Source organism: Mytilus trossulus, chromosome 7 (assembly GCF_036588685.1).
Source record: "Mytilus trossulus isolate FHL-02 chromosome 7, PNRI_Mtr1.1.1.hap1, whole genome shotgun sequence".
Lineage (NCBI taxonomy): Eukaryota > Metazoa > Mollusca > Bivalvia > Mytilida > Mytilidae > Mytilus > Mytilus trossulus.
Genome location: NC_086379.1, coordinates 22,914,613 through 22,942,106, shown reverse-complemented (window position 1 = coordinate 22,942,106; position 27,494 = coordinate 22,914,613). Strand labels below are relative to the sequence as shown.

General features: G+C 31.9%; 1 protein-coding gene across 1 annotated transcript; it reads left to right on the top strand.

The window, feature by feature from the left end:
- LOC134726905 (low-density lipoprotein receptor-related protein 1B-like) lies at nt 1-26,963 on the top strand. Its single transcript, XM_063591305.1, has 15 exons — nt 1-61; nt 2,413-2,538; nt 3,395-3,520; nt 3,844-3,972; nt 9,366-9,491; nt 13,056-13,181; nt 13,991-14,116; nt 14,962-15,093; nt 17,606-17,731; nt 19,612-19,737; nt 20,853-20,978; nt 23,138-23,263; nt 24,325-24,450; nt 24,890-25,015; nt 26,874-26,963. The coding sequence occupies exons 1-15, from the start codon at nt 1-3 to the stop codon at nt 26,924-26,926; spliced, it is 1,761 nt and encodes a 586-aa protein (XP_063447375.1). The 3' UTR covers nt 26,927-26,963.
- Nucleotides 26,964-27,494: the final 531 nt, after the last annotated feature.

Sequence of the window (27,494 nt, the reverse complement as noted above, 5' to 3'; positions counted from 1 at the left end):
ATGGATCATTCTTCTGCTGTCACAGTTATCTTAATAATAACTGCAATTACTAGTACACGCGGTAAAGTATTGATACTGATATGTATATAGATATAGGAAGATGTGGTGTGAGTGCTAATGAGACAACTCTCCATCCTAATATCAATTTATAAAAGTAAACTTTTATAGGCAAATGTACGGCCTTTAACACGGAGCGTATATATAGTCTATTTGTACGTAATGCATATTTGATTCATTGGTATCTGAATGCTAACTGTTTCAAACAATGTTTGCTGGCCTCTTACAAATATCTAAGGTACCAGGATTATAATTTTATACGCAAGACGCGCGTTTTGTTTACATAAGATACATTAGTGACACTCAGATAAAAAAGGTTACATAGTTGAAGAACATTGAGAACCAAAAATTCTAAAAAGATGTGCTAAATATATAATTGCTGATAAGAAATCATGCTGTTGTTTTCTCTCTTACATTGTACAATGTTGTATACATATCAGTAAACTCACCTCTTAGATAAATCAATACAGCAACTGGATTAACAGCACTAACAAATGCAGTGTATTCCTTAACGTTCGTTGATCTGAAAAATAAATTAAGCCGGGTTCGGTCATAAGTTAATAGTCTGCTCATATATTCAACTGACTGAAAGCGAATTGCCTGAACAGTTATAACTGTATCACAGACGAAATGTCTGAAATTTTAAAAAAACACTTGAGAAATAATTGTTTCTACAGGTTACTGCAGGAAGTATTCCACAGGTTCTGATTCTGTGAATAAAGGAGTAGGTCTGGTAAGGGACGATTTGTACCTCAAATTTCAAGTTCATCCTACAAAAGATTTTAGACACTTTTTAAACACTTCAGTGTCTATTTCAGTTGATTCAATAAGTATGTGTAAAAGATTTTAACTGATTTACTCATTAAAAACGCCCCAATTGTAACTTATAAATGAAAAATCTATGAAAGATGTAAAAAATTGTCACTTTGCAGATGTTTTTTGTCAAAAATGAATGTGGCCGCATCCGTGTTCATCCTCAATATTTATATTTGTTATTTATTATCATCAAATACAACTTACATTTCAATATTAAGAATGAAAACGAATGCGACCATTTTCATTTAAGACGAAACCGTCTAAAATATAACTAAAATGCTAAAATTTAGACGATTTCATTCATTTATCATAGTTCTCGATATATGTGCATTGTATTGCCAAACACAGTCCATATTGATTTAGCAGAAGCATTCTACTGTCCAATACATAACTAAAAGTATTCATCTTAGCAATTTTGTAAAACTGCTATATTTTGGGGCCAACAAGGGGTCTTACTTATAATCCTGGTAATTTTGATAACTATATACTGAACCTACTCCTTTCAAATTTGAAAACGTTGTTAATCTATTGCTGCATTGAGTTAGATAAATTTTACAAAAAATGGAGACTCACATAAAATTATGAAGTTTCAAAATTATCATATAATTAATTGGATTGATGTCCAATTGAATAATACAGTATGTTAAGCAAACAAGTAGGAAGGGAAATACGTTGAGCAATAGCAAAAAGATGCATGTCACGTGGAAAGAGTTCGTATATCAATTTATTAATTCGGAATATGAACAGATAAAAAAAATGTACTTGAATCGTGCATTTAAGAACTATTAAAAATTTTCACCATGTAATGCCTTGGTCTTCACATATTTTACATGTTGAATGTCTGGGTTGGGATAAAACAATTGCAAGTCTAGTAATACTAGCATCATGTGATCAATATTGTGTAATATGATTACAATAAAATACTTATAGTATGTATACGGAGTCGTCCGAATAAGAGTGTTTGCTATCGGAATTCGGATTGATGTTGGAATACGTGGATGTTAGATGTCACTTTTATACAAACAATGGTCATTTTATTAACAATGCATATAGAGAGTATAAACTATAACGTTTCCAAAAAAAGCAGTCGGAGGTAGGTTAACATTGGTCATCTTATAAACAATGCGTATAGAGAGTATAAACTATGACGTTTCCCAAACAAATCATTCGGATGTAGGTTTTAAGATTTTTGAGATGTTTTATTAGTTGAACTTGACAGTATTTAAGAAGTATAAAGATATTATAATTCATCCTCAATACTCTTCAACTTTGTACTTGTTTGGCTTCATTAATATTTTGATATGAGCGTCCCTGGTGGGTCTTGTGTGGACGAAACGCGCGTCTGGCGTACTAAATTATAATCCTGGTACCTTTGATAACTATTATATCAGCATGTTTGATTCTGAGTATTTACTTATATCAATTTACTATAAGTGTAAACAAACTGTTTACATATAAAATCATATGTATGTATTGCATTTTATTATATATAAAGTTCAGTGTACCTATGTAGCAATTCACTTTTCGATTACTATTTAGGTTATGTCTGTAGTCCGGGATTTATTGCATGCCAAGATGGTCTTCAGTGTATTCCAGAACGTGAGCTTTGTAATGGATTGACGAACTGCAATGATGGATCCGATGAATCCCATACAGTCTGTCTTGGTGAGATATGTTGATTTTTTTTAAATTTTGGGCCCTCAATGCTCTTCAAATTTGTACTTGGTTGGCTCTATATCTATTTAGATCCGAGCGTCACTGATGAGTCTTGCAAAGACGGAACGCGCATCTGGTATATCAAATTATAATCCTGGTACCTTTGATAACTATTATATGTTCATATCTAGTTTTACATAAAGGCACACAATAGTTTATAAGAAAAAAGGGTAAAACTGAAGTTATTAAGATAGATTTTGTTTTAAATGAAAAAAAGAATCGCTCCTTGAATATTGTAAAATTAAACCGGCACTGATTTGAGTGACTGATTATCAAGGGATAGTATTGCGTTCTCATAAAGAGTCTTTTGAAAGAGGGAATGGGTTCTTGAATTTATCAATTCTATTTCAAAAGATATTGAATATATCAAAAACAATCGAAAGAGTAATTAATAAGTTCGAAAATCGTATAATCAATAGCGATATCGTCTATTTAAGAAATATTAACGGGGGCTTGAATTCATACTGATTTTACCGAGGTTTGCCCGTTATTCTAAATATTATGCCACGCGCGATAAGTGAGATAATCAATCTGAAAACTAGATAACATTTATTTATTGTTGGAAAAAAGGAAAAATAGCATAGTAAACGTAATGTTACCAACGTTATACGAACGAATAACATCATGATTATTGTCTCGATTTTAAACAGTATAAAATAATTCAATGAGGAATAAGATAATAGAATAAAAGGAGCATTTGATTTGCTTTTCTTACAATACAAATCATTTGAAGTCTTAAAAAATTATCATGATTATTTTTTTTTCTGACAAAATTGACATGTCAAAATTATGATTTAATATTCAGATTACGACTGTGGCGAAAGGAGTGTGAAATGTCAGGATGGCATCCAGTGTATTAAAAAACACTGGTTATGCGATGATTTCACGGACTGTAACGACGAATCAGATGAAACATCGGACTTCTGTACAGGTACGACATTTACATAATTTATACAATTCTAAAGTAAGTTGCAATCTTACAAATGATGAATGATCTGTTGATTTTTCCAAATGAGAAAACTGCTTTTTTCTACACTTCAAAGCAAACTGGAAATGTATATGCATGTGTCCTACAAATCAAAGAGCAAACACATAACATACAAATGTCAATTCGTGGTCATTAACATCTTCATTTACGATGTGGGGTTTGCTCATTGTCAAAGGCTGTACGTTGGCCTGTACTTGTTTAATCTATTTCATCTGTTTTTAAATGCTTTTTTTATTTATTAATTTTCATAACAATCATTTTTTCAGCTTATGTGTGTAAGCAGACATCTCGGACGTTGTGTGACGATGGTTTAAAATGTATTAATAATAACAGAGTTTGTGATGGTGACTTTGACTGCAGTTGGGGAACTGATGAAAAACCGCAAATCTGTAAAGGTTTGTTAAAAGAACCTTTCTTAATAACAATGGGTTAATCAATTGACGTTTGAATCAATATAAAAGACAAAATATTGACAAACAAAGAAAAATGTTCATTATGGCTAACCTTTAAATTAAAAACTAAAACGACTTCAAAAATGTTGATATTTCTGTACAAAATATTTGTGCACGTTGGACGACGTAATTTTGTAAACAGAAAATCGTGTTTACTTTTATTTCACGAAACCTTCGAGATATCTATTGAAAGAAAGCTTTAAGCATGCAAATAATAGGTCAAGCAATTATAAAATGAAATGTAACTGCAATTACAATATAACTACCTTCCAACTGTTGAATGGCTCTTTATAATAAAACGTTATCTATAAATGCGTTACATTATTCATAAAATATAACTGAAAATGAATGTAAGTCAGATAGGATGTATCATGACTTGACTGTAGCTATAGTTTTCATGTTGGCAAAATATATATCTTTGTTAATTGATTTTTGTGCTATTATTCAAAATTTGAAAAAGGGAAATAAGGCCGTGTTCACACCAAACGCCGTGTAGAGTAAACATGTTTACAATTAGTTTAGTGAAGTGTACACTGGTTTCACATTACATTTGTTCACATCTATACACCTTGTTTGGCTACCTGTACATAAGATTTGTTCCCACTTGTAAACTATGTGTCATTTAAATGTTCATTACGTAGAACTGAATTTTCTAGCGGTAAGGGAACAACCATTTGACTTCAAAAGAGGGGTGGGGGATGGGAATGGAAATATTCCGATCTCCAATTTGATAAAAAAAAAATGGTCATACAAATGATAAATTTTTTTATTCTGAATCAAGAGCTTCCCCATACAATATAGTGTTAAATATTTAAAAAAAAGTATTTGATCACCAGCATCGAAAAAAAAAAGGAAAAAAAACGTACGCGCGAAAAAAAATCTGACTCAGATAAAAAAAAAAAAAAAACCCTTCCCCTTTTTTTTAAGTTGCTACTTTATAAAAGCAATTTTTATAATTTGCAGTAGTTTGAATAAACTAGAGATTTCTCGATTACGCATTAGAAAACGTTAGCTGCAACAGCGTGCTTACAGCCGAAAAAAAGGATTGAGATATTAGGGATCACTACATTTTTATCTTTTCTGTTCGTTTCAAATGGTATTTCTTCTCCAAGGAGTATTTGGTAAAGGAATAGGGTAACGTTTTTTTTTATTTATTTTACGTGTTATTAATGGATCTGAGATACTAGACAAACATATCATTTACCTCACACTTGTTTAGTCATGCATTTATGCGTGAATCGTTTTTTTATTAAAGACCAGTGGCGAATATTTCTGTGTACGTCAAGTCGATTCTGGAAGACCTTTTCAAATGAATTAGGCATCAACTATTAACTTCATTTTTTGTGGAGGGGGAGGGGGCGTGAGCTATTGATTTTTTTTCAGGACAAATTTTGGTGACAAGTCGAAATCAATTTTAGCATTATATATAGTGGCAGCTGAGGGTGAAATAAACAAAAAAAATTTCAGGGCCAAAAACTGGAAACATTTTTTGTTTCCAAAACAAAATCCATAGCTCACCACCCCGACCCCCTTGCCATTATGTTTTATACTCAACTATAATAGCCCCCCCCCCCCCCGAAAATCAATCGGTTACTGCCTTATGGGTTCGGCAATGATGCTGCTTTGAGTTTTGATTAGGGGTTAATTAAGTACGTTAATTTTTTTAACAAAAAAAAATCTGTAAAATTTATACAACTAATAATTATCAAAAATATCAATTTTACTCAAAAATAGTTTCCTCCTTAAATATATACACGATAAAACGTATGTCCTAAATGCCTAGTGTTGTGTACACTTAACCTACACAAGGCCTACATCGACTATCGACTGTGTGTAGGTAAAACATGATTTAAACTACATGTAAACATTGAGTTTTATCAATGGGAACGCAATTGTGTTTAGTTTACGTGTGAGTTACACTAACACAACACCGAATTTAGGTCAATGTGAACACGGCCTAACACTTACTTAGTTTATACATTGCAAAACATTCAACCTTAGATATTGAAAAAATCGACCCCAAATAAAGACCAAATGGTAACCAACACTAGTACTATTAACCAGAAAAAAAATATCAGATATCGTTAGTTCTTAAAGTATCATACCAATTTAATAACTCATCAATGTTAAAATTGTTTAAACTAACCACTGTGCCATGTCTACCGGAACTCAAAGTTAAAAACCAAGAAAAGAGATTTGTTAGGAAATAGGAAATGCTAAACTGTTATTGGTAGACACTAAAGATATAAGGGAAAAACATTCTTATGATAATTTTGTCACTTTTTGTGCTGCATATTCTTATAACATGTTTAAAACATAAACTTATATGCAGTACATTTTGGAAATTAGGACGAGACTTTAACAACAAACTGCGGATTATAATCGTAGTAGTTCGTGACTTATATACTGATAATAGCGGCCAAACAAATCAATGTTGCATTCGAAATGAACATTTAGCTTTCTTTGTCAAATTAGGGAAGACATCAAAAGTTCAATGTAGAATAAAAAACTTAAGTCATATAGTATTTCACTGACCTCCTACCCTCTTCTTAACATAGTTTGGGGGGAAATGATTGACCAATAAGGTTATATTTAAAATCAATATGAATTAAACAAAACTTGCAACAATGAAGAACCCGACCCCAAAACTATTTGAACTGAGTTTTTTATCCTTCATTGATTTTTAGCTCACCTAAGAACCCGTTGTTAATTTGCCGCCCCTAAATTGGTAATTCTAAGGAAATTGTGCTGTTTTTGGTTATTATCATGAATATTATTATAAATAGAGATAAACTATAAACAGCAAAAATGTTCAGCAAAGTAAGATTTACAGATAAGTCAACATGACTGAAATGGACAGTTGACCCTTTAGATGAAATTACCCTATATAGTCAATTTTTAACCATTTTTCGTAAATCTTTTACAAAAGTTTTCTCCTCTGAAACTACTTTGCAAAATTGAACCAAACTTGGCCACAGTCATCATTGGGATATCTAGTTTAAAATATGTGTCGGTGACCAGGCCAACCAACCAAGATGGCCACCATGTCTAAAAATAGAACATAGGGGTAAAATGCAGTTTTTGGTTTATAACGTGAAAACCAAAGCATTTAGAGCAAATCTAACAGGTTTTTCAATAGTTTATCATGTCAACATCAATCTACCCTGAAATTTTCAGATGAATAGGACAACCCATTGTTAGATTGCTTCCCCTAAATTGGTAATTTTAAGGAAATTTTGTTGTGTTTGGTTATTATCTTGAATTTTATTATAGATAGATTTAAACTGTAAACAGCAATAATGTTAAGCAAAGTAAGATTTACAAATAAGTTAACATGACCGAAATAGTCAGTTGGTCCCGCAAGGAGTTATTGCGTTTTATAGTCATTTTTTAACCATTTTTCGTAAATCTTAGTTATCTTTTACAAAACCTTCTATTCTAAAACAACTGGGCCAAATTAAACTACACTTGACCATAGTCATTCTTGGGTTTTCTAGTGTAAAATTTGGGTCCGGTGACCCAGCCAACAAACCAAGATGACCACCATGTCTAAACATAGAGCATAGGGGTAGAATGCAGTTTTTGGCTTATAACTCAAAAACCAAAGCATTTAGAGCAAATCTGACAAATCAGTTTAATTGTTTATCAGCTCAAATTCTATCTGCCTTGAAATTTTTGGATGAATCGGATAACCCATTGTTTGGTTGCTGCCCCTAATGTGATAATTGTAAGGAAATTTTGCTGTTTTTGGTTATTATCTTGAATATTATCAAAGATAGAGATAAACTGTAAACAGCAATAATGTTCAGTAAAGTAAGATTTACAATTAGGTCAACATGACCGAAATGGTCAATTGACCCCTTTAGGAGTTATTGCCTTTTATAGTCATTTGTTAACCACTTTTTGTAAATCTTACTTCTCCTCTGAAACTACATGGCCAAATTTAACTAAACTTGGCCACAATCATCATTGGGGTATCTTGTTTAACAATTGTGTCCTGTGACCTGGCCAACCAACCAAGATAGCCACCATGGCTAAAAATAGAACATAGGGGTAAAATGCAGTTTTTGGCTTATAACTTAAAAACCAAAGCATTTACAGCAAATCTAAAATGTGGTAAAATTGTTCATAAGGTCAAGATCTACGTATCTGCCCTGAAATTTTCAGATGAATCAAACATCTTGTTGTTAGGTTGCTACCCTTAAATTGGTAATTGTAACGACATTTTGCTGTTTTTGATTATTATCCTGAATATTATTATAGATAGAGATCAACTGTAAACAGCAATAATGTTCAGCAAAGTAAGATTTACAAATAAGTCAACATGACTGAAATGGTCAGTTGCCACTTTTAAGAGTAATTTCCCTTTATAGTAAATTTTTAACAATTTTTCGAAAATGTTAGTAATCCTTTACAAAAATCTTCCCCTCTGGAACTACTGGGCCAAATTAATCCAAACTTGGCCTTGTTAACTTTTGGGTATCTAGTTTAAAAAATGTGTCAGGTGACCAGGCCATCCAACAAAGATGGCTGCCATGGCTGAAAAAAAGAAGATATGGGTAAAATGCATTTTTTGCTTATAACCCAAAAACAAAACAATTTAGATCAAATCTGACTGCGGTTTAACAATTGTTAATCAGGTCAAATCTTTCAACCATTAATATTATTTAACACCAATTTATATAATATAGTTTTCATATCTTGATTCGGCACGATGATAGTAGTTTTCACAGTTCTATTTTATTGCTTTGATATGTCTAAATTCCCGACTCGAGTATCATCTAGTCATTCAAATGCCTTTGAAGCAGAATATCGATCCGTGTGTGGTTTTGCAGTGCTTGTACATGTACTTGTTTTTCGTCTTTGACGAACAACTTGTATAAACTGTTTTCTGTAAATATTTAAACGAAGGCTTTTTAGACATGCATTTACTTAGGACCAGTTGAGATAATCTCCCCTAACATTTTTTGAAGGCATTAACTGACGTGGTTGAAAGTTTTTACTTATTCAGATTTTTATGATCATAAGGTGTAAGCATTCTGTATGTTGTTTTGTGCATTTAAACATAATCAAAATTTAATTTCCATTACATTATAGATGTAGGAAGATGTGGTATGAGTGCCAATGAAATAACTCCCAATCCAATTTACAATCTATTACAGTAAACGTTTACCGATCGAGGTATTATAGATTCATTAGGAATGATATAATATCAGCATAGTTTGTCAGCCTTTGAAATGATTGTCTTACAATGTATATATATATATAATGTAATCTAAAAATATAATATATTTCTGATAAATGTATACACGTCAACATTTTTGACTTTTATATAGACTATAACTGTAGCGAAGGAATGGTCAAATGCCACGACGGTCTACAATGCATCGACGCAAAAAAGCTTTGTAACGGGCATACACAATGTAATGATAGATCTGACGAATTACCAGAATTCTGCAATGGTAAGTATTACAGTAACTATGCATTTTTATAAGGTAGTTTTATTTAACAATATGTTATGAAACATGCTTATATTGATATAGATAATCATTTTCATATAATGTAGAAATAAATCTTTCCCAAGCAGCAATTTGTAAAACAACCATTGTCAATTTTATTTTCGCTAAAAACTGATGATTATGGATATTATTTAAACCTTTTTATTTGAAAATATTAACTAATAAGAATGTTTCCCATTGCATGATATACGATTCGAACTGCTTCATATGTTATTCACTTGTGTGGAATTGTAACTTCACAATAAATATATTTATTCCTCACACATTTTATACTTATATGTAGTTTCGCATGACCAGAAATAACCGGAAGTCAAGGATGGTTTTAAGCCCTCGAGGCGAATATCGATACCAGTTCTTAAAATCCATTATGATCCCCCGGAGTTGACTTCCGGTACCAACCTTTCAATCCAAATCTTTTTGTAAACAAGATTACAACTCAGCAGTTAGTCGATCAGGAGAGGTTACTTTGAGTATCAAATGACGTTTCAAATAAATTCTTGCAAGAAATGAAAATTGAGTATACCATGAATAAAAAAAATGAAGTTGATAAAAGGTTATGAATCTGATGTAGCAGTAAAAAAACTAAACATCTCCAGTGACAATAGTTATTTGTCCACCATTACTGGACATCACTAAAATTCCCGTCAAATTTTGACGTCATAATAGTAAATATTTGACGCTACATTGAAAAAGTGATTGTTGTATAATCATAGGTCTGTTCTTTGTTCCTTTGGTATTTCAACCAAAGATGAAGACCTGGATCTTCCATCACTGTATTGAATACCTAAACTACATAAGTGACCTTACAAACAGCGGTATATTGCTGGGTCTTCCAAGTGCTCCACAAAACCTCTTTCTAAATTATTAACATCCATTTTATCAGCAATCAAGGACGGGCTTCACAGTTATTGTGAAACTGCCTATTCTAGAGGTGGCGTGAATCAGATGTGGATACTTAAAAATTCCAAAGATCTTTTAGAGTACATACAATCTAACTCTCTTTCATCTTGTAACAGTATTAAAACATTTGACTTCTCTACTCTTTACACAAGTATTCCACATTCCAAACTTAAAGACAAATTAAAAGAGTTGGTATTACTTTGCTTCATAAAAAAGAATGGCCAACGTAGATACAAGTATCTTGTCTTAGGGAGGGATAAATCCTACTTTGTAAAGAATCACTCTGATTCAAACAAAAAATTCTCTGAAACCGATATTATCAAGATGCTTGATTTCTTGATTGACAACATATGTGTTACGTTCGGAGGACGTGTTTTTCAACAGACTGTCGGCATCCCAATGGGAACAAACTGTGCCCCTCTTCTTGCTGACTTGTTTCTTTATTATTATGAGGCTGACTTCATGCAGGAACTTCTTAGGAAGAAAGATAAGAAGTTAGCAATATCCTTTAACTCTACTTTCCGCTATATAGATGACGTTCTTTCACTAAACAATTCAAAATTTGGTGACTATGTGGAACGCATCTATCCCATCGAATTGGAGATAAAGGATACTACAGATACAGTTAAGTCAGCTTCATATCTTGACTTACATCTAGAAATTGACAATGAGGGTCGGTTGAAGACAAAACTTTACGACAAAAGAGATGATTTCAGCTTTCCAATTGTGAACTTTCCATTTCTAAGTAGCAACATTCCAGCAGCACCTGCATACGGGGTATATATCTCTCAATTGATACGATATTCCAGTGCTTGCATTTCCTATCATGATTTTCTTGATAGAGGGTTACTGCTCACTCGGAAGCTATTAAATCAAGAGTTCCAAATGGTGAAGTTGAAATCATCCCTTCGTAAATTTTACGGACGCCATCACGAGTTGGTTGACCGTTATGGAATAACCGTTTCACAAATGATATCGGATATGTTCCTTACGTCGTAACTACAATCCCCTTCCCTTTCATGAATTTGACCTACCGAATTAGACTATTTACCGGATTTGTTATCACATAAGCAACACGACGGGTGCCGCATGTGGAGCAGGATCTGCTTACCCTTCCGGAGCACCTGATATCACCCCAAGTTTTTGGTGGGGTTCGTGTTGTTTATTCTTTAGTTTTCTATGTTGCGTCATGTGTACTATTGTTTTTCTGTTTGTCTTTTTCATTTTTAGCCATGGCGTTGTCATTTTGTTTTAGATTTATGAGTTTGACTGTCCCTTTGGTATCTTTCGTCCCTCTTTTTGTATAACATCGAAAGTTCAAGCAGAGCAGATTTCAAAATAGCGATACGTGTATTCTTCCCCAGCATTAATTTGAAATTTTATAATAATTATAACTTTGAGAAATGATATGTTTATTGTTATTTTTTTGTTAAACTTTTCATTAAACTTTGGGTTTTTATCACTGTGATACGAATTTTGTTAATTCGCTGTGACATTTTCTTTCAATTTTTGTTTGTCAAATGTTTTTTTGAATCAATTTTCTTGAAAATATTAAATATAATTTCATATATGCTTTTTTTTCTTTCGCCAGCTTAATAATATGGGATATATTATTAAACGTCATTTTCCATATCGGTCTTGGTATCAGCCCACGACCCATGTCCAGCTCTCTGGGTTGATATGGAAGTCTAGCTGTAATAACCTAATAACGCATCATTAATCTTCTCCTTACTTTTTATACACTTTTATCGTGACATGTTCACAATTAGACTTTTTTTACTGTAACTATAAGCGTTTATCTGTCATAAGTACATTTACCATTTTATGTGTACTCATAAATAATGTCAGTATCAGTGAACTGATCGTGATTATAAAAAAGACACGCAATCGACGTGTACGAGTGTACCACACAAAGATGTTCCTCCTTTTCATTTACAAAATCAGGATTTTTTCGGTGAATGAAAAACTGATTGAATAGGTAAAGTTAATTTTTGAATAAAGCTTTTTTTAAACGATTGAATGTGTATAAAAATAAGTAGAAAATGCACAAAAATCTCGACAAGCTTAAAATATTGCGTTATCAATAGTTTTATAAATAACTTGATCAAAAATCCCGATTGAGTTTTCTTGTATGAGTTTGGTTGATACATTAAGTACATGTAAAATTGAGAATGGAAATGGGGAATGTGTCAAAGAGACAACAACCCGACCAAAGAAAAAGACAACAGCAGAAGGTCACCAACAGGTCTTCAATGAAGCGAGAAATTCCCGCACCCGGAGGCGTCCTTTAGCTGGCCCATAAACAAATATATACTAGTTCAGTGATAATGAACGCCATACTAATTTCCAATTTGTACACAAGAAACCAAAATTAAAATAATACAAGACTAACAAAAGTTTGTCAAATGGTTGTAACGCAGGACAAAAACAAATGAAAAGTTTATATTGAACATAAATGCTGACCTGAAATGGATAGCCAGGACACTTGCTCATCCCCCACACAACTGCGAATGTATAAAGAAATTAAATATAGAATATGAAATGTTATGGTATGAATATCAACCTTTAAAATGATTGTCGTTAGACTAAATATTGATTATTATTCAGGTTATGACTGTGTTGGAGGTGAAGTAAAATGCCAAGATGGAATCCAGTGTATTTCGAAAATTGATCAATGTGATGGTGAAGTTCATTGTAGAGACGAATCTGATGAATCAACAGAGTTCTGTAGAGGTACACAATATATATAATTCTAAAGTAAATTGCAGTCTTAAAATAATAAATGATATATTGAATTTGCTTCAACGCATAAACTGCAATTTTCTATATTTTAGAGGGAAAAGTACGGAAAAATGTTTTCTGAATATTAATAATTGATGTTTTGTTTGATTTTTATTGGGTAAATTTCTAACCGGATAATGGTACTTCACGGGAAAGTAAGCTTTCAGTAAATAGAGAAAGCCCAGTAAATAGTGTTGTTCAAAGTACTGCAAATTCATTCATGTTTGTTGGTAGCAGTGTTCGGGACTATGTACATATTTGCGTTAATCGGTATTATAGTTTTAGCTAACAAATTTGCATATAATTTGAAAAATGATTGATGATTTACTTCCATTCACATGTACCTAAAAAATCTACGATGAATTTAGAAATTTCAGTGGATCAGTGCTGACTTCTGAGATAGTCATACAAATAAATGCAAGATGCTGTCACTTAAACATATATATTATTAGGCCACCGAAATCTTTATAATTGTAGAGCCCATGTCTTCACTGGTTCAGACGTACTTATTATATTTCTGGGACTGCATCTTGCATTAATTTGTAGAATCCTTTACATAGATTATTGAGCTGATCTATAACGATTCCCTCTTCAAGCCTTATATAGCATGTACTGTAGTGTGACGCTAGATTACAACTGACGAGGAAAGGTAACACCCGCGACCACCGAAAGCTTTATTATTGTAGAGCCAAGGTGGTCGAGTATTCTAGCGCGTCGGGTATAGTGCGATTAAATTTACTTTTTTATTATATGAATTTAAGATAGACCATGTCCGAATAGTGAGGTGAAATGTGCAGATCAATTCGAGTGTGTTTATGAACCATTCCTTTGTGATGGAGGTATAGCCTGTGACGACAAATCTGACGAAGATGAGGAATTCTGTAGAGGTACAATGTTTTTTTTTAATTTTCATACTGACATACATGTACGTTTCAATCATTGTCATATTGAGATTTAATAATACATACGTATAAATCATGTAAATTACAAAAAAAAATCCGTATACGACTTTTAAACTGTTTCGGTTTACTGCAACGAATGAGTCTGGAAGGGACAAACATACATGTCTTGCGTCTACCATCTGGCGCTGGATATTTTTAATGAACTTATTAAACATTTGGTAATTGTCACTGTTGATAACTGTTTGGTAAGTATCAGTCGACACGTACGTTCAGTGTACATAGTGACCTAAATATAAACCTTGTATCTTTGTTGAATTTGTATAAGACACCACAATCATGTATGGGTATCCATGATGATATTGACTTACCAATTCATGGAGAAGTTGTATTTCATTGAAATATGTATGCGAAAAGAATAGGTGACTGGACAGATTTAATTGTACTGTTTCTTGATAGGCCAATGAATGTATGTCATCGTGGGCCATATTTGCCTTCATTTCCTTACATCAATTTTAAATATTATTTTGTTTAAAATATAGTATCCACGCTATATTGATGAATCGTAATTAATTTTTTCTTGTAAAGTTTGAATGGATTTTTATTGTTATATTTGTCAGATTACCTAAATATTTCTCAGACTAAATACAACCTACAATTAAAGAAAAATAAAATCATATGCACTTTATTTTTGGCATCACTATTTAACTGCTTCTTGAACATAAATTAGTCTTTAATCTAACATGTCTAAGTTATAGAAAGAACATAATGAAAATTTCACCATAAGTTCCTATTATGTAGGAAAAAAATTTATTTAAAAATATTGCTTTAAGCTTATTCTTGTTTGGAGAATCATACCAAGTGTGAAGATGGTGTACAATGTGTTCATTCTAAATACTTTTGTGATGGAGACCCATACACAGACTGTTTAGATGGTTCTGACGAGGATGCAGACATGTGTAAAGGTTTGTTGAATTGGAAGTTTAATAAACGTGTACTAAAATAATAATTTGTATTGATTATTGCATGGATAGCACATGGATGAGAAAAACAAGAAGGCATTGATACACAATCAAGTATTTAGTGCACGTCCACAAAAAAAAAACGTTTTTATAATTTGTTGAGGCAAAGTTGACTTCACTTGATCATGAGTTTGTGTATTCTGTTCAGATTATAGTTTGTTACCCTGCAGTAGTAATTTACTCATCCCTTGATTTCAAATGATAAAAAACAACAAAATGAACATCACAAAAAGTAAAAATACAAGAATACCTTACTCCAAGGACAATTCAAAACGGAGAGTTCACAATCAAATGGTAAAATCAATAGCTCAAAAAAACATAAAACAAATGGATAACAACTGGCATATGCCAGGAAACATGCCTCAGAAGCACGAACTATAAAATGTTTATTTCATCAACAGCTCTGCAATCGAGAGGAGAAGATATAATGAGAACAATATCATTTGCTAAAATCGGAAGATATTTCAATCATATTTAAAGTATAAAAAATTGTTTTTTAAATGAATGTATAAATAAGGAACAACTTAATCAAACTTAACCCCAATGATCGTGGATGGTGTCAAGTTAAAGCTGAGTCCACTGACCCTGCGTGCCAACCGAACATGACCAACATTGATCTATCTATTGTTTATTGACATCAAGTTATAAGACGACTACATATCTACACAAACAAATACTCAAACATGGCCATAATTACCGATCGACTCGTGTTCTTGCTCTTAAATAACAATTTTTATAACTTTTTGGCGTTTTTGCTGATTGTTTTGGAAACTGTAAAAGATATTCACGGTAAAGAGGAAAGACCTTTATACAGCTAGACACGATCTGCACAATAGTCTATTGATGCCTAAATTGTTTGTATACTTTTAATGGTAGTGATAGCCCTTATTAAAACGCATGTTATATAAAGGTTTGATTTCGTTTTCCTTTTGTCCGAAACGGAAGAAGAGAGAGAAAAAACTATCAAAATAAATATGCTCAACAACACAAGATACCAAACAAACTATTGTTACGAACTCTTTTCTAGTTCACAATGAGTGCCCATTAATGAAGATTAACATATATATAAATGAGCAACACAAGCTCAATAGAACCTCCAGGATTTCTTAGCTGATATGCATAACAGATCTTTTTTAACATGGCGCTGTTGGTTGATTTACGACTATCATAATTAACAATTCAAAATGCTAAACAAATGAGTCTGTTAAAAATAACTTAAAATATAACTTCCTTACATAAACAAGCTCCTTTTTTAAAAGATTTTAAATTAATATACGCAACATTACGATAGAAAAACTAGCATTTTCAGGTATGTGTATCTGTTTAGTTCAAATAGGATGCATTACAAAAAATATTTTTGTAGTTTAAAAGTTAAATCACAAAAATACTGACCTCCGAGGAAAATTAAAAAAGGAAAGTCCCAAATCAAATGGCAAAATCAAAAGCTCAAACCAATGGATAACACATACATATTTATTGATGTTGCATAAATTGTATGCATTTTAAGATTATTGTATTGATCTGTTTATAAATCTTTTTTCGCTAGTCTCTCTATTTGGGATCACCCGGTTCAAAAGTCCGTAACTGGTGCAACTAAGATCTCATTCTCTCTTGTCTTATATGCTTGTCCCAATTTTTGTATTTCTGACTGCTTTAAAAAAAAATGACGTTCCAACAGCATGCTCTTCTCCCACAAGATGTCTTGTTAGTTTCTTTCTTTTGTATAAAATGACCGATGGTTATCAGTTGGAATTTGATTGGTGCCTCTGTTTTATCAAATTATTTGCAAATTAACCACGTTATAACATAAGTATAATGTTGCATTTTGTAATTGGATGTTATAAATACATTTTTCAATGTTTGCGACTTGGTGCCAACTACAGTTTCCTTTTTAGATTGGTTTAAAAACTTCTATTCTTATTAATAAAATTTCTAATTTCAAATTACATTTAGAAAATAATGAAATGCTAGCCTTTCATGATCAGATTGATATTTAGACTTGTATTGTGAAAATAATTGTACATTTTTGGCATCTTGTTTCATATAGTTGTATGAGTTTTAAAATAGTGGTTGTACGTCCTAAAATTTTCATTGTGCTATCGTATTATTAATTCCTTTAATCTATGCGTTTCTCTGTGCTTGGTGTTATTGCGTTAGGTTGTACTGTATTCCTGTCACGTAGTGTTGTCATTTTAGCAAATCTGCACAGCTATATTTGCGGCAGGTTTGACTAGCCATAAAACCAAGTTCAAACCACCGTTTTTTCTTCAAATATCCTTTACAAATCAGGAATATCTGAGTGTTTTAAAAAAAAGTCCGTGTCTTTGTATGTTTACATTTGTTTTTTATGCATTTGAGTGATTTATTGTATTGTTGTTTTCCTGTAATAATGTTTTAGGAACTGGATGTGTTTTTTATGTTTTCATGTGTTATATTGATGTTTATTATTCCTTAGATTATGAATGTGGAAATGGAAAGGTAAAATGCCTGGATGGTCGTCAATGTATAAACAAAGATGATCTTTGTGATGGAAGAGCGATATGCAAAGATGGATCTGATGAATCATTGGAGGTCTGTCATGGTACGAAGCGTTAAATTTACTCTGATGTAATATTATTCAACCATGTTGAAGCTATGTAATAAAAAATTCTACCCAAACAATAAATAACAAGTGAAATTTCAGGGATTTGCTTCAATGCGAATGAGAGGTACACTTAAATAGTAATTGTAAATATTCAAGATGCACTGATATCCACAATTTTCATTTGTAATTCATTTCTGACCTATCAATAAATTTGAAATGAAAAAAATAGTTGAATGTATTAAATTAAAACTCAGAATATGCAATGATATTTTAACAGTTTGTTTAATTGATCAGTGATTTTTTTCTGCATTGACATGTTGTTTTGATGTCAGTTATGATAATGAATCAGTGAATATAAATAAACTTCCAAACTACTGATTAACAAATCAAGAGAGTATAGATATGGCTGTGCTTAAAGATATAATGTTTTTACGCTAGTCAATTTTATGACACCAAAAACAAATTTCACTAATATATCTTCAATACCATGTCATAATCAATATAAAAACTTAGTACACGTATCTAGAATGATTTAAGTGAAGTTGTTTTTGTAATTTTTATTACAAAAAGAATCATTGACATCTTTAAATATGGAATTAAGGAGATGTGGTTTGATTCCAAATGAAACAATTCTGCAGCATAGAAAAGTGAATAACTATAAAAATCAGATTAGGCAACAAAACATAACAATTAATCCAATTAGAAACATGTGTATAACAATTAAACACCGTTATCATGGTTAAATACAATCTAACAACATAATAGATAACTGATCATCAGAATATACTATCCCTTTACTTCAAACATGTTTCACCCCATACATACTTTAATTGGTTATCAAAGGTACCAGGATTATAATTTAGTACGTCAGAGGCGCGTTTCGTCTACATAAGACTCATAAGTGACGCTCAGATCAAAATATGTATAAAGCCAAACAAGTACAAAGTTGAAGAGCATTGAGGATCCAAAATTCCAAAAAGTTGTGCCAAATACGGCTAAGGTAATATATGCCTGGGATAAGAAAAGCCTTAGTTTTTAGAAAAAAAAATCAAAGTTTTGTAACAGGAAATTTATTAAAATGACCACATTATTGATATTCATGTCAACACCGAAGTGTTGACAACTGGGCTGGTGATACCCTCGGGAACGAAACGTCCACAGCAGTGGCATCGACCCAGTGGTGTAAATAGTTATCAAAGGTATCAGGATACCATTAAGGAAATCATACCTGACAAGTTACTTTTACATAGGTGTATATAGTTGATTAAAACAACTTATTACACTTTTAACGTATACGCACAATCCATTCAACGTTATCAAATGCGCTATACTTCCTTCGAATTGTACCATAAATCATTTTGCACTGTAGATCAGTTCTGATTATAACATAGGATCGCACGGGCAAACTGCTGTGTTACTAGCCTATCCATACTAGTTGTGAGTTCGATTCATGCACATTGACGGTGTACTCTACTTAAATATGAACTGAAAATGATTTAAAGTGGTTTCACCGGGCACTCGGATTTCTCCCACTAATGAAAACTGACCTCCATGATATTATTGCATTAAACACCAGACATTCTATCATTAAAACAGTGTACCAAAATCATGAGAAAAAAAACCTGAGTAAAAAATTACATTGAATTGGGGAATTTGCGATATTTCCAGGCTCTATCATGTGTTTATTGATAATCAATGAAATATGACAAGGACAACCTTACAAAATGTATTATTCGAGAAATTTTTAAATTTTGGACTGCATATCATAACGGGTAACTAAATCTCACCGAATAATGAGATGTACAAGCTCATGTTAAAACGTTACAGTGTTTGTAATACAAAGTGTAAATAAAACAAACATATTTGAACACTTTTAGATTTTGAATGCGCGGAGGGAAAGGTCAAATGTCAGGATGGTATCCAGTGTATTTATGAAGCCAGTCGATGCGATAGTGTGCAAATTTGTAATGATGGATCTGATGAATCACCTGAATTCTGTAGAGGTTAGGCATGTATTTTATGACGACTCAGTCCTTTAGCAGTACGTTATTTCAATTATACTTATTTTTCTTGTTGCGGTAAAAGTTATTATAGAGAGATTAAAAAAGCTGAGAACTGGCTCAAAAATAGCATGCAATCGGGATGCATGTATGTATAACACGTACAATTAATATTTAAGATTTTTACTACAGCGCGAATCAATAATGTTTTCAAAGTCTTTACACAAAAGTGTTAAATCTGGCTAATTATAAAGAGGCATTCGCTGTTAAATTAACAATCAACGAAATTGTCATACATGCTAAAAAGTATATTCTTATTACAATAATCTAAAATAAACAATTTACAAGTCATAGGCGCGATACAATATATCTTCAGTTCGTGTGTATTTTAGTATATATGCAATTTAGTTAGCTACAGAATTGACCTCCGAAGATTGGCGACGAAATTGTAAGCGATATAAACATAAATAAAGATAATACTAGATAACGAACTCGAGCGATTAGATTTATTTCGGTCTATTTTCAAAATTTAGTAATTTGGGTTAGAAATATATATTAAACATCATTTTACCTGTAAAAGAACGAGTTTTTTGGGGATCGAATCAACCAACCAATGGTTAACGTTTGTTTCATTTTCAATGTTGATTTTTTCTTTTAATATTTGAACGTGCATAGTTCATGCGTAATGAAGCACTAGCTAAGGAGTTGTGTTTAAAGGTCACATGAATACAAATTCAATGAAGTCAAATTATTCACTTGCAAGTGAATAGTTCATCTTTGATGTTTCGTAGCGTACTTGGATTAAAACGAACCATACTGGCTGCTGAAAGGAATTATTATTTCCCATTTGACTTTCAAAAATGATTGAACATAAAGTCATATATATTAAAGTTTGTAAATATATCGTAGCTAGGGCCCCTTTAAAAGTATTTTTTGCATTAGTTAATTCATCTCTCATTATAAACATTTTTAACAGCATATCAAAACGGTTAACCAAAACAGTTCACGTTATTCTCCAGTTTAATATGATTAACAAAATCTAAAAGGTTTTCTCAAACGACGACTTTTTTTGTGGGACATAAAGTGTAGCAAATGGCAAAAAATTTGATGTATTTTAGATTTTGAATGTTCGAATGGGAAAGTCAAATGTCAGGATGGTATCCAGTGTATTCATGAAGACAAACGATGTGAAGGGAGGCAAACTTGTAAAGATAGGTCTGATGAATCACCTGAATTCTGTAGAGGTAGGCAATATATTGTATGTTAACTCTGCCATTGAAAAGGTTTCTTACCACGAGCGGAGTCACTTTATTTAGGGAAACTAAAGCTTTGATCTGCCTTTCGTTATAGATAATGCATATATTGATTTTGTTCTTGTTGTATAACACACTGATGTATGTCAGGATGGATCCAATGAAAGACTGTTTGCATTGAGGTCTTTCTTTTGCCAATTCTGAAACACAGAGGAGTGTTTAACTGCAAAACAAAACTTAGTAATCATTAGCTAGTTGAATTTACAATATAACTGTATATGGAAAATACAAGTCATTTAGAAAGTAATTTATTGTCTCAACTGATTTTATAAAAGGGAGTTGGTATTACTTCATTTCATTTTTTTCGTGGTATCAGATAACCAACCAAACTTATTTAAAACGGACGCGGTTATACTTCTATAGAGAGAAAGAAGATTTTGTCATTTGATCATTTGATGCAAAAGTAAGCATAGATAGATGTAGAGAAGACTTCTTAATTGATTAAGAATTTTCACAGTTGTTAGAAGACATATTCAAATTGTCCCCTTTTCCCCGACTGAGACCTACTGAATTATTTTTTATATATGTTGTTCATAACACAAATGAAGCCACATGATATCATCCAAGTTTTTGGTGGTGTTCTTGTTGCTCAGTATTTATTATCCAATGATATGTTTTGTGTTCTGTCGCTGGTTTGATTTCTTTTTTAGCCTTTGTGATGTCAGTTTATTTTCTACAAATGAGCTAAATCTCCCTTTGATATATTTCGCCTGCCCTATAAACATTCAAATCTAAAATTCCAAAATCCAGATTATTTTCATGAAATTTGTCTTCGTATTTTTTTAGGCTATTTAATGCCTTTATCATTTTACTTAGTTGTAATATTCATATAAGTTCCGAATGATACTAGCTGGAAATATTACTCTCGAAAGTCGATATAAATCATTGTTTACAGTATTACCTTTTACATATTTGTAGTTCTTCAGTTGATAAAATTACAGTAAGATCTGAATAAACCGGCCGGCTACGTGACTGCGAAAAAGAGCCGATTTGGATAGTGAGCCGGTTTATTCAGGTCTTACATTGTACTGTAATTTTATTAACTAAGTAAATGAATTGCAATTTTTATTGCATGTAACAGTTCTGTCAGATTGTTGATTATAAACACTGTGTAAAGACTGACAAATTAAAATACAAAACGCAATAACGTAATAACTTCAAATGATCGCTGTTTTGTATCTTCATATTCAAATATCCGAAAAATTGAAAATTGTTCCTAGAATTAGAAAAAAAAGAATATTTTAACCGTGTTTTACATATCCTCGTTTGTCAAATAGTCCTCAGTAGCATCAGTCTTCGACTGTCAAATTCACTTTAACTTTGTTTTTTATTTGAATCATTATATTCGCGTTGTTTGAATTATAACACGAGAGTTTCTTTCGTCAATAACGTTTAACGTATATTCTCTATGATAATAAGCATAGCAGCCAATTTTCGTTTGATCTTACTGACGGATAATTTCCTTTCTGAGCTCAGTAGAGTGATATGAAAAAATATCGCTAGAAACTAAGGGCGAATGTTCCCGTTGTCAATGAAATTAAAAAGTAAAAAAGCGCCAAACAGATTATAACACGTCATCTCAACTCGATTGCTTTTCTAATTTTTCTAACTCAAACGAGAAAAATCAATCCTGTTGAGATGTACGTTTTCTAACAGCTATATATATGAGGCATCAATTATACAATTTTTAAATACGGAACACGATTTGAGTGGAGAAAAATAACTAGTGTTACTGTATGGCCTCTCTTCAAATTGATCTCGACTACCCAAAAACAACGATTTGACTTCTGTGAAGGATCGATTTTAAAATTACATTTGGAAAACAAAATTTAGTTAAATCCTTTTAAATAGTTATCAAAGGTAGCAGGCTTACAATTTGATACGCCAGACGCGCTTTTCGTCTGCATGTGACTTACCACTCAGATCATAGTAGTAGGAAAGCCAAAACAAATAGAAAGTTGAAGAGCATTGAAGACCCAAAATTCCAAAACAAATTGTGGTTTTAATATGTTTGCATAGACATTATGTATTTGAGTATTTACATGCATTTTAAAGGTTGAATTATCTTAATAAAACTTGTATTATTTAAGATTACCAGTGCCTTGATCACCAACTAAAATGTAAAGACAACAAACAGTGTATTAGTCAATCGATGTTATGCAATATTCATCACGACTGTAATGACGATTCTGATGAAGATGAGGACTTCTGTAAAGGTACAATGAATTTCTAGTTTTTTATAACTGTATGTGTAATACGAGGACTTCTGTATAGGTACAATGCATTTCGTGTTTTAAAAACTGCATTTGTTATATTGTCTTTCGTTGCCAATCACAAAATATATATTTATAATAATCATTTGATTAACCAGTTTATGAATATGCTAGTACATTAATTTTGTAAAAACTGCTATAACAAAATCTTCACTGTAGATTTGGTCTGCCCTATTATGCAAAATGATATGATCAACGATGCAATAAAAGAATCACACATTATAATATTTAATCACAATCAGCTTAAGATGGATACACCGCTTTATTTTGACTCTAACCGATGGTTGGTCAATTTGAAATTTTGCAGTATCTCTCTTTTTAGTTTATTGCCTAATATATAGCATGCAACTTAACATCGAATGATGTTTGTCCAAGACAGGAATATGCCATTTGTGTCTGTATTTTGGAAACAATTATCTCCGATGTACTAGAAGAGTGTACATACCTTGCTCTATGTTTTTGCATCTGTCTTAGTGTTCATGTCAGTCGATACCCGGCTAAAAGTCTAACTCGCTGCGTCAAATTCGGATGAAAGACGACAGGGTAAAAGTTACGACAGTAAGAACATGTCTTTCGTCAACTGTCAAACTGCTATTCCATAACAGCAATCAAAATGATCAATTACTGAAAATATTACAAATGGACGATTGCAGCTGCACCACATAGAACTCTTCGTTACTTTTATTTGTAATGCGTGTTTGGTCCATAAATGACTGACTAGTAATGATCAAATAATAAACAAATAATTGGGTTTGTACCCACATGATTAACAGGATAGATATCATATTTAGAGCAAAATGTGTCTAATCTTTCGGAGCACTAGATATCACCCACAGTTTTTAAATGTGTTCATTTGATCTTGCTTTATCTTTAACATGTTTAAGTATTGTTTTTGTGCTTTAAAATAACTTAAATGTGTGATTTTAATAACGGTACAGTTTCCTCTATCCTTAGCCTTATATTTGTACTAGATATCAATTATGACTTATATTTGTTGTTTTTAGCCTATCCTTGTATGGAAAATGAGATGAAGTGTGACGATGATATTCAATGTATTCGCAAAAATCAATTATGTGATGGTGAAACAGAATGTGATGATGGCTCTGATGAAGTGTCGGAAATGTGCAAAGGTTTAAAGTGAAATATTTTCGATTGACCCTTAACAATAATGACGAAATATGGTTTTTATAACATTCAGAATAAAACAGTAAACTCTTCCAAGTAATCAAGTTATTAAGTACGTAACCGGATAAAGATTAAGATACATTTAAAATCAAAGAATTTAACATTTAGTTATTTTAAACTATGATAATTCAATTTATCGTTTAAACGATATATAAGAGATAGTGACCAAAAATAGAATTTATAAAAAAGAAGATGTGGTATGATTGCCAATCAGACAACTATCCACAAAAGACCAAAATGACACAAACATTAACAATTTTTTTTTAAATCTTTTATTTCTTTTTGTTATATTTTTTTTACTATCCTGAAAAATCATCAGTTTGTGAAATCAAAGTCCTGATATTAATACTAGATAAAATCATGACTTATATTTGTTGTTTGTAGCCTATCCATGTATGGAACATTGGAAGAAGTGTGATAATAATGTGCAATGTCTTCATATAACTAAATTTTGCGATGGACTCTTCCAGTGTGATGACTTTACGGATGAAAAGTCAGAAACTTGTAAAGGTTTGTTTATAACAATAAATGACAACAGTAGTATACCGCTGTTCGAAAGTCAAAAAGTTGAAAGTTAAAACTTAAACGTGACCACAATTAACTGGTATATTTTCAATATTGAAAAATACGTTGTTATTATTCAGAACAGATCATGAACCTTGTCTAATGTTTAAAGCTATGAAGCATGTAGACAAATATTGATGGGGGCAAACCTGAAACAAAGTGGTTTTTACTTTAAATAATCATGCTGAACTATGATAGATTATGTTATCTTAGAACAGTTTGTAAGAGATATTGACCAAATGAGGCACAAACAATTACTGTGGCCTTTCTTAATCTGATATCTATTTATCCAAGATCATTCTTGTAGAACTACAAACTGATTATTTCGAAACCATTCTGTTTACAACCAACAGTAACTTTAAAATAAAAGCCTGTTCTAAAGTGATGTAATATTCTGTTATGTTCTGTTAGTTTTGTTAAAAGTTTAATTAGTTTGTTCTACTAGATGGTATACTCGCCTGTACTTTTTGAAACTTATATTTGCCTCTCAACATCACTGAAGAGACATGTATTGTCGAAATGCGAATCTGGTGCAGGAAAATTGGTACAGTTAATGTTATTGCATTGGTCCGATTCGAAAAAGTTACAGTGTACATGCAAATTTATTAAGTTCAATTTTACATCAGCAATAGCGTTGTCGCAAAAAAAACGAGAGTGTTTTATTGGTGTTAGATTTTATACCAATCTTTACTTCGGGATTACACTTGGTCATGTTATAGTACCTGGTCAGTCATGTCAAAGCATTTGGGAAATATTTGCTGGGAATATTCATTTAGAAACAATAATAAAAGTATTAAATTACAAAACCTCATAACTTAAATATTCAGGTGAACGACACCACTTACAACAAATGTATAAAGCAGATGGAGACAGCGGATTTTTTTTTGTACAGATACATTAACTTTATAGCTCATCCTTGTATATTTTTGTACGCGGTTTTCTGTACGTTTTTATCAATATTAAAGGCCATGTGGGGACACACGTTTGTTTGCTTCTACGCCTTTTTGTCCCTTTTGATAGTTGTCTCATTGACAATCGCGGTATAGCTTTTATCTTGTTTAATTAGTATGCCAAAAAATGATCATCTGAGTGAATGGACAAATACTGCGTATTTTTTTTTAATTTGTACCTATATATGTCTATTTGACTTGTTGACACATCGTTGCCAATAATTTTTGGCGACTGTCCTATAAGTGAGAGGTATAGTTAGATATGAAACCAGGTTCAATCCACGATTTTCTACATAAGAAAATGCACATACCAAGTCAGAAATATGGCAGTTGTTATTCAGTCGTTTGGTTTGTTTGAGCCTTTGATATTGCCATTTGATTACGACCTTTCTGTTTTTAATTTTTTCTCAATGTTCTATATTTTTATTTTTATTTTAACTTTTTTCTAACTCTCTACAATGTTTTTTTTTTGCTGTACAACGTATAGAAAGAGGACAATTAGGTCTACCAGAAAATTGCTATGTGTTTCTCAATTCTACATTGGTTAGAGGTATAGGGGAAGGTTTAACATCTCAATAAAACAACAATATATTTTAGAGTTAAGTGTGACGTCCATTTACTCTGAACTAGTATAAAATGTTTTTTAGGTATCAGCTGAGGACTACCTCCGGGTGCAAGATTTTTTACTGCGTTGACCATCCAAAGGTGACCTTTGGCTGTTGTCTCCTCTTTTGTTTGTTTTTTATCTCTTTGTCATATTCCACATTTCCATTTTCACTTTTTCGTAAATTTAAAGAAATTAACCAATACGATAACTTTGTTAATCATTCATTCCAAATTATTTTTTTTCACAGATTTCGACTTACCAGAAGAATTGATGACAACAACTACTTTCAATCTTTACTAGATGAAATTGAACAATACAAGTGTTATTGTTGCTTTCTCTAATCCACAATAGTTTTGTTCTTGATGTATGAATACTGTGAGGTGACTTTTGATTGCAATTGTGAATATCAATTTTCGTGGTTTGGGAAAAAGTTGCATGTTCATGGGATCTGAAAGTTTTGGATTTTAGTTTTTTTACCAGAAAAATTGCGAAAAGAATATTTAGTCGGCATAAAAGATCACTTTTGTAAACATTCTTTCATTACTGAAAACATTCATCAATATTTCAATAAAATAATCGCATTCGGAGATAATATAAAAAAGAAGATGTGGTATGATTGCCAATGAGACAACTATCCACAAAAGCCCAAAATGACACAAACATTAACAATTATAGGTCACCGTACGGCCTTCAACAATGAGCAAAGCCCATACCGCATATAGTCAGCTATAAAAGGCCCCGATAAGACAATGTAAAACAATTAAAGCGAGAAAACTGACGGCCTTATTTACCAAAAATAATTAACGAAAAACAAATATGTAACACATAAACAGACGACAACTACTGAATAACAGGCTCCTGACTTGGG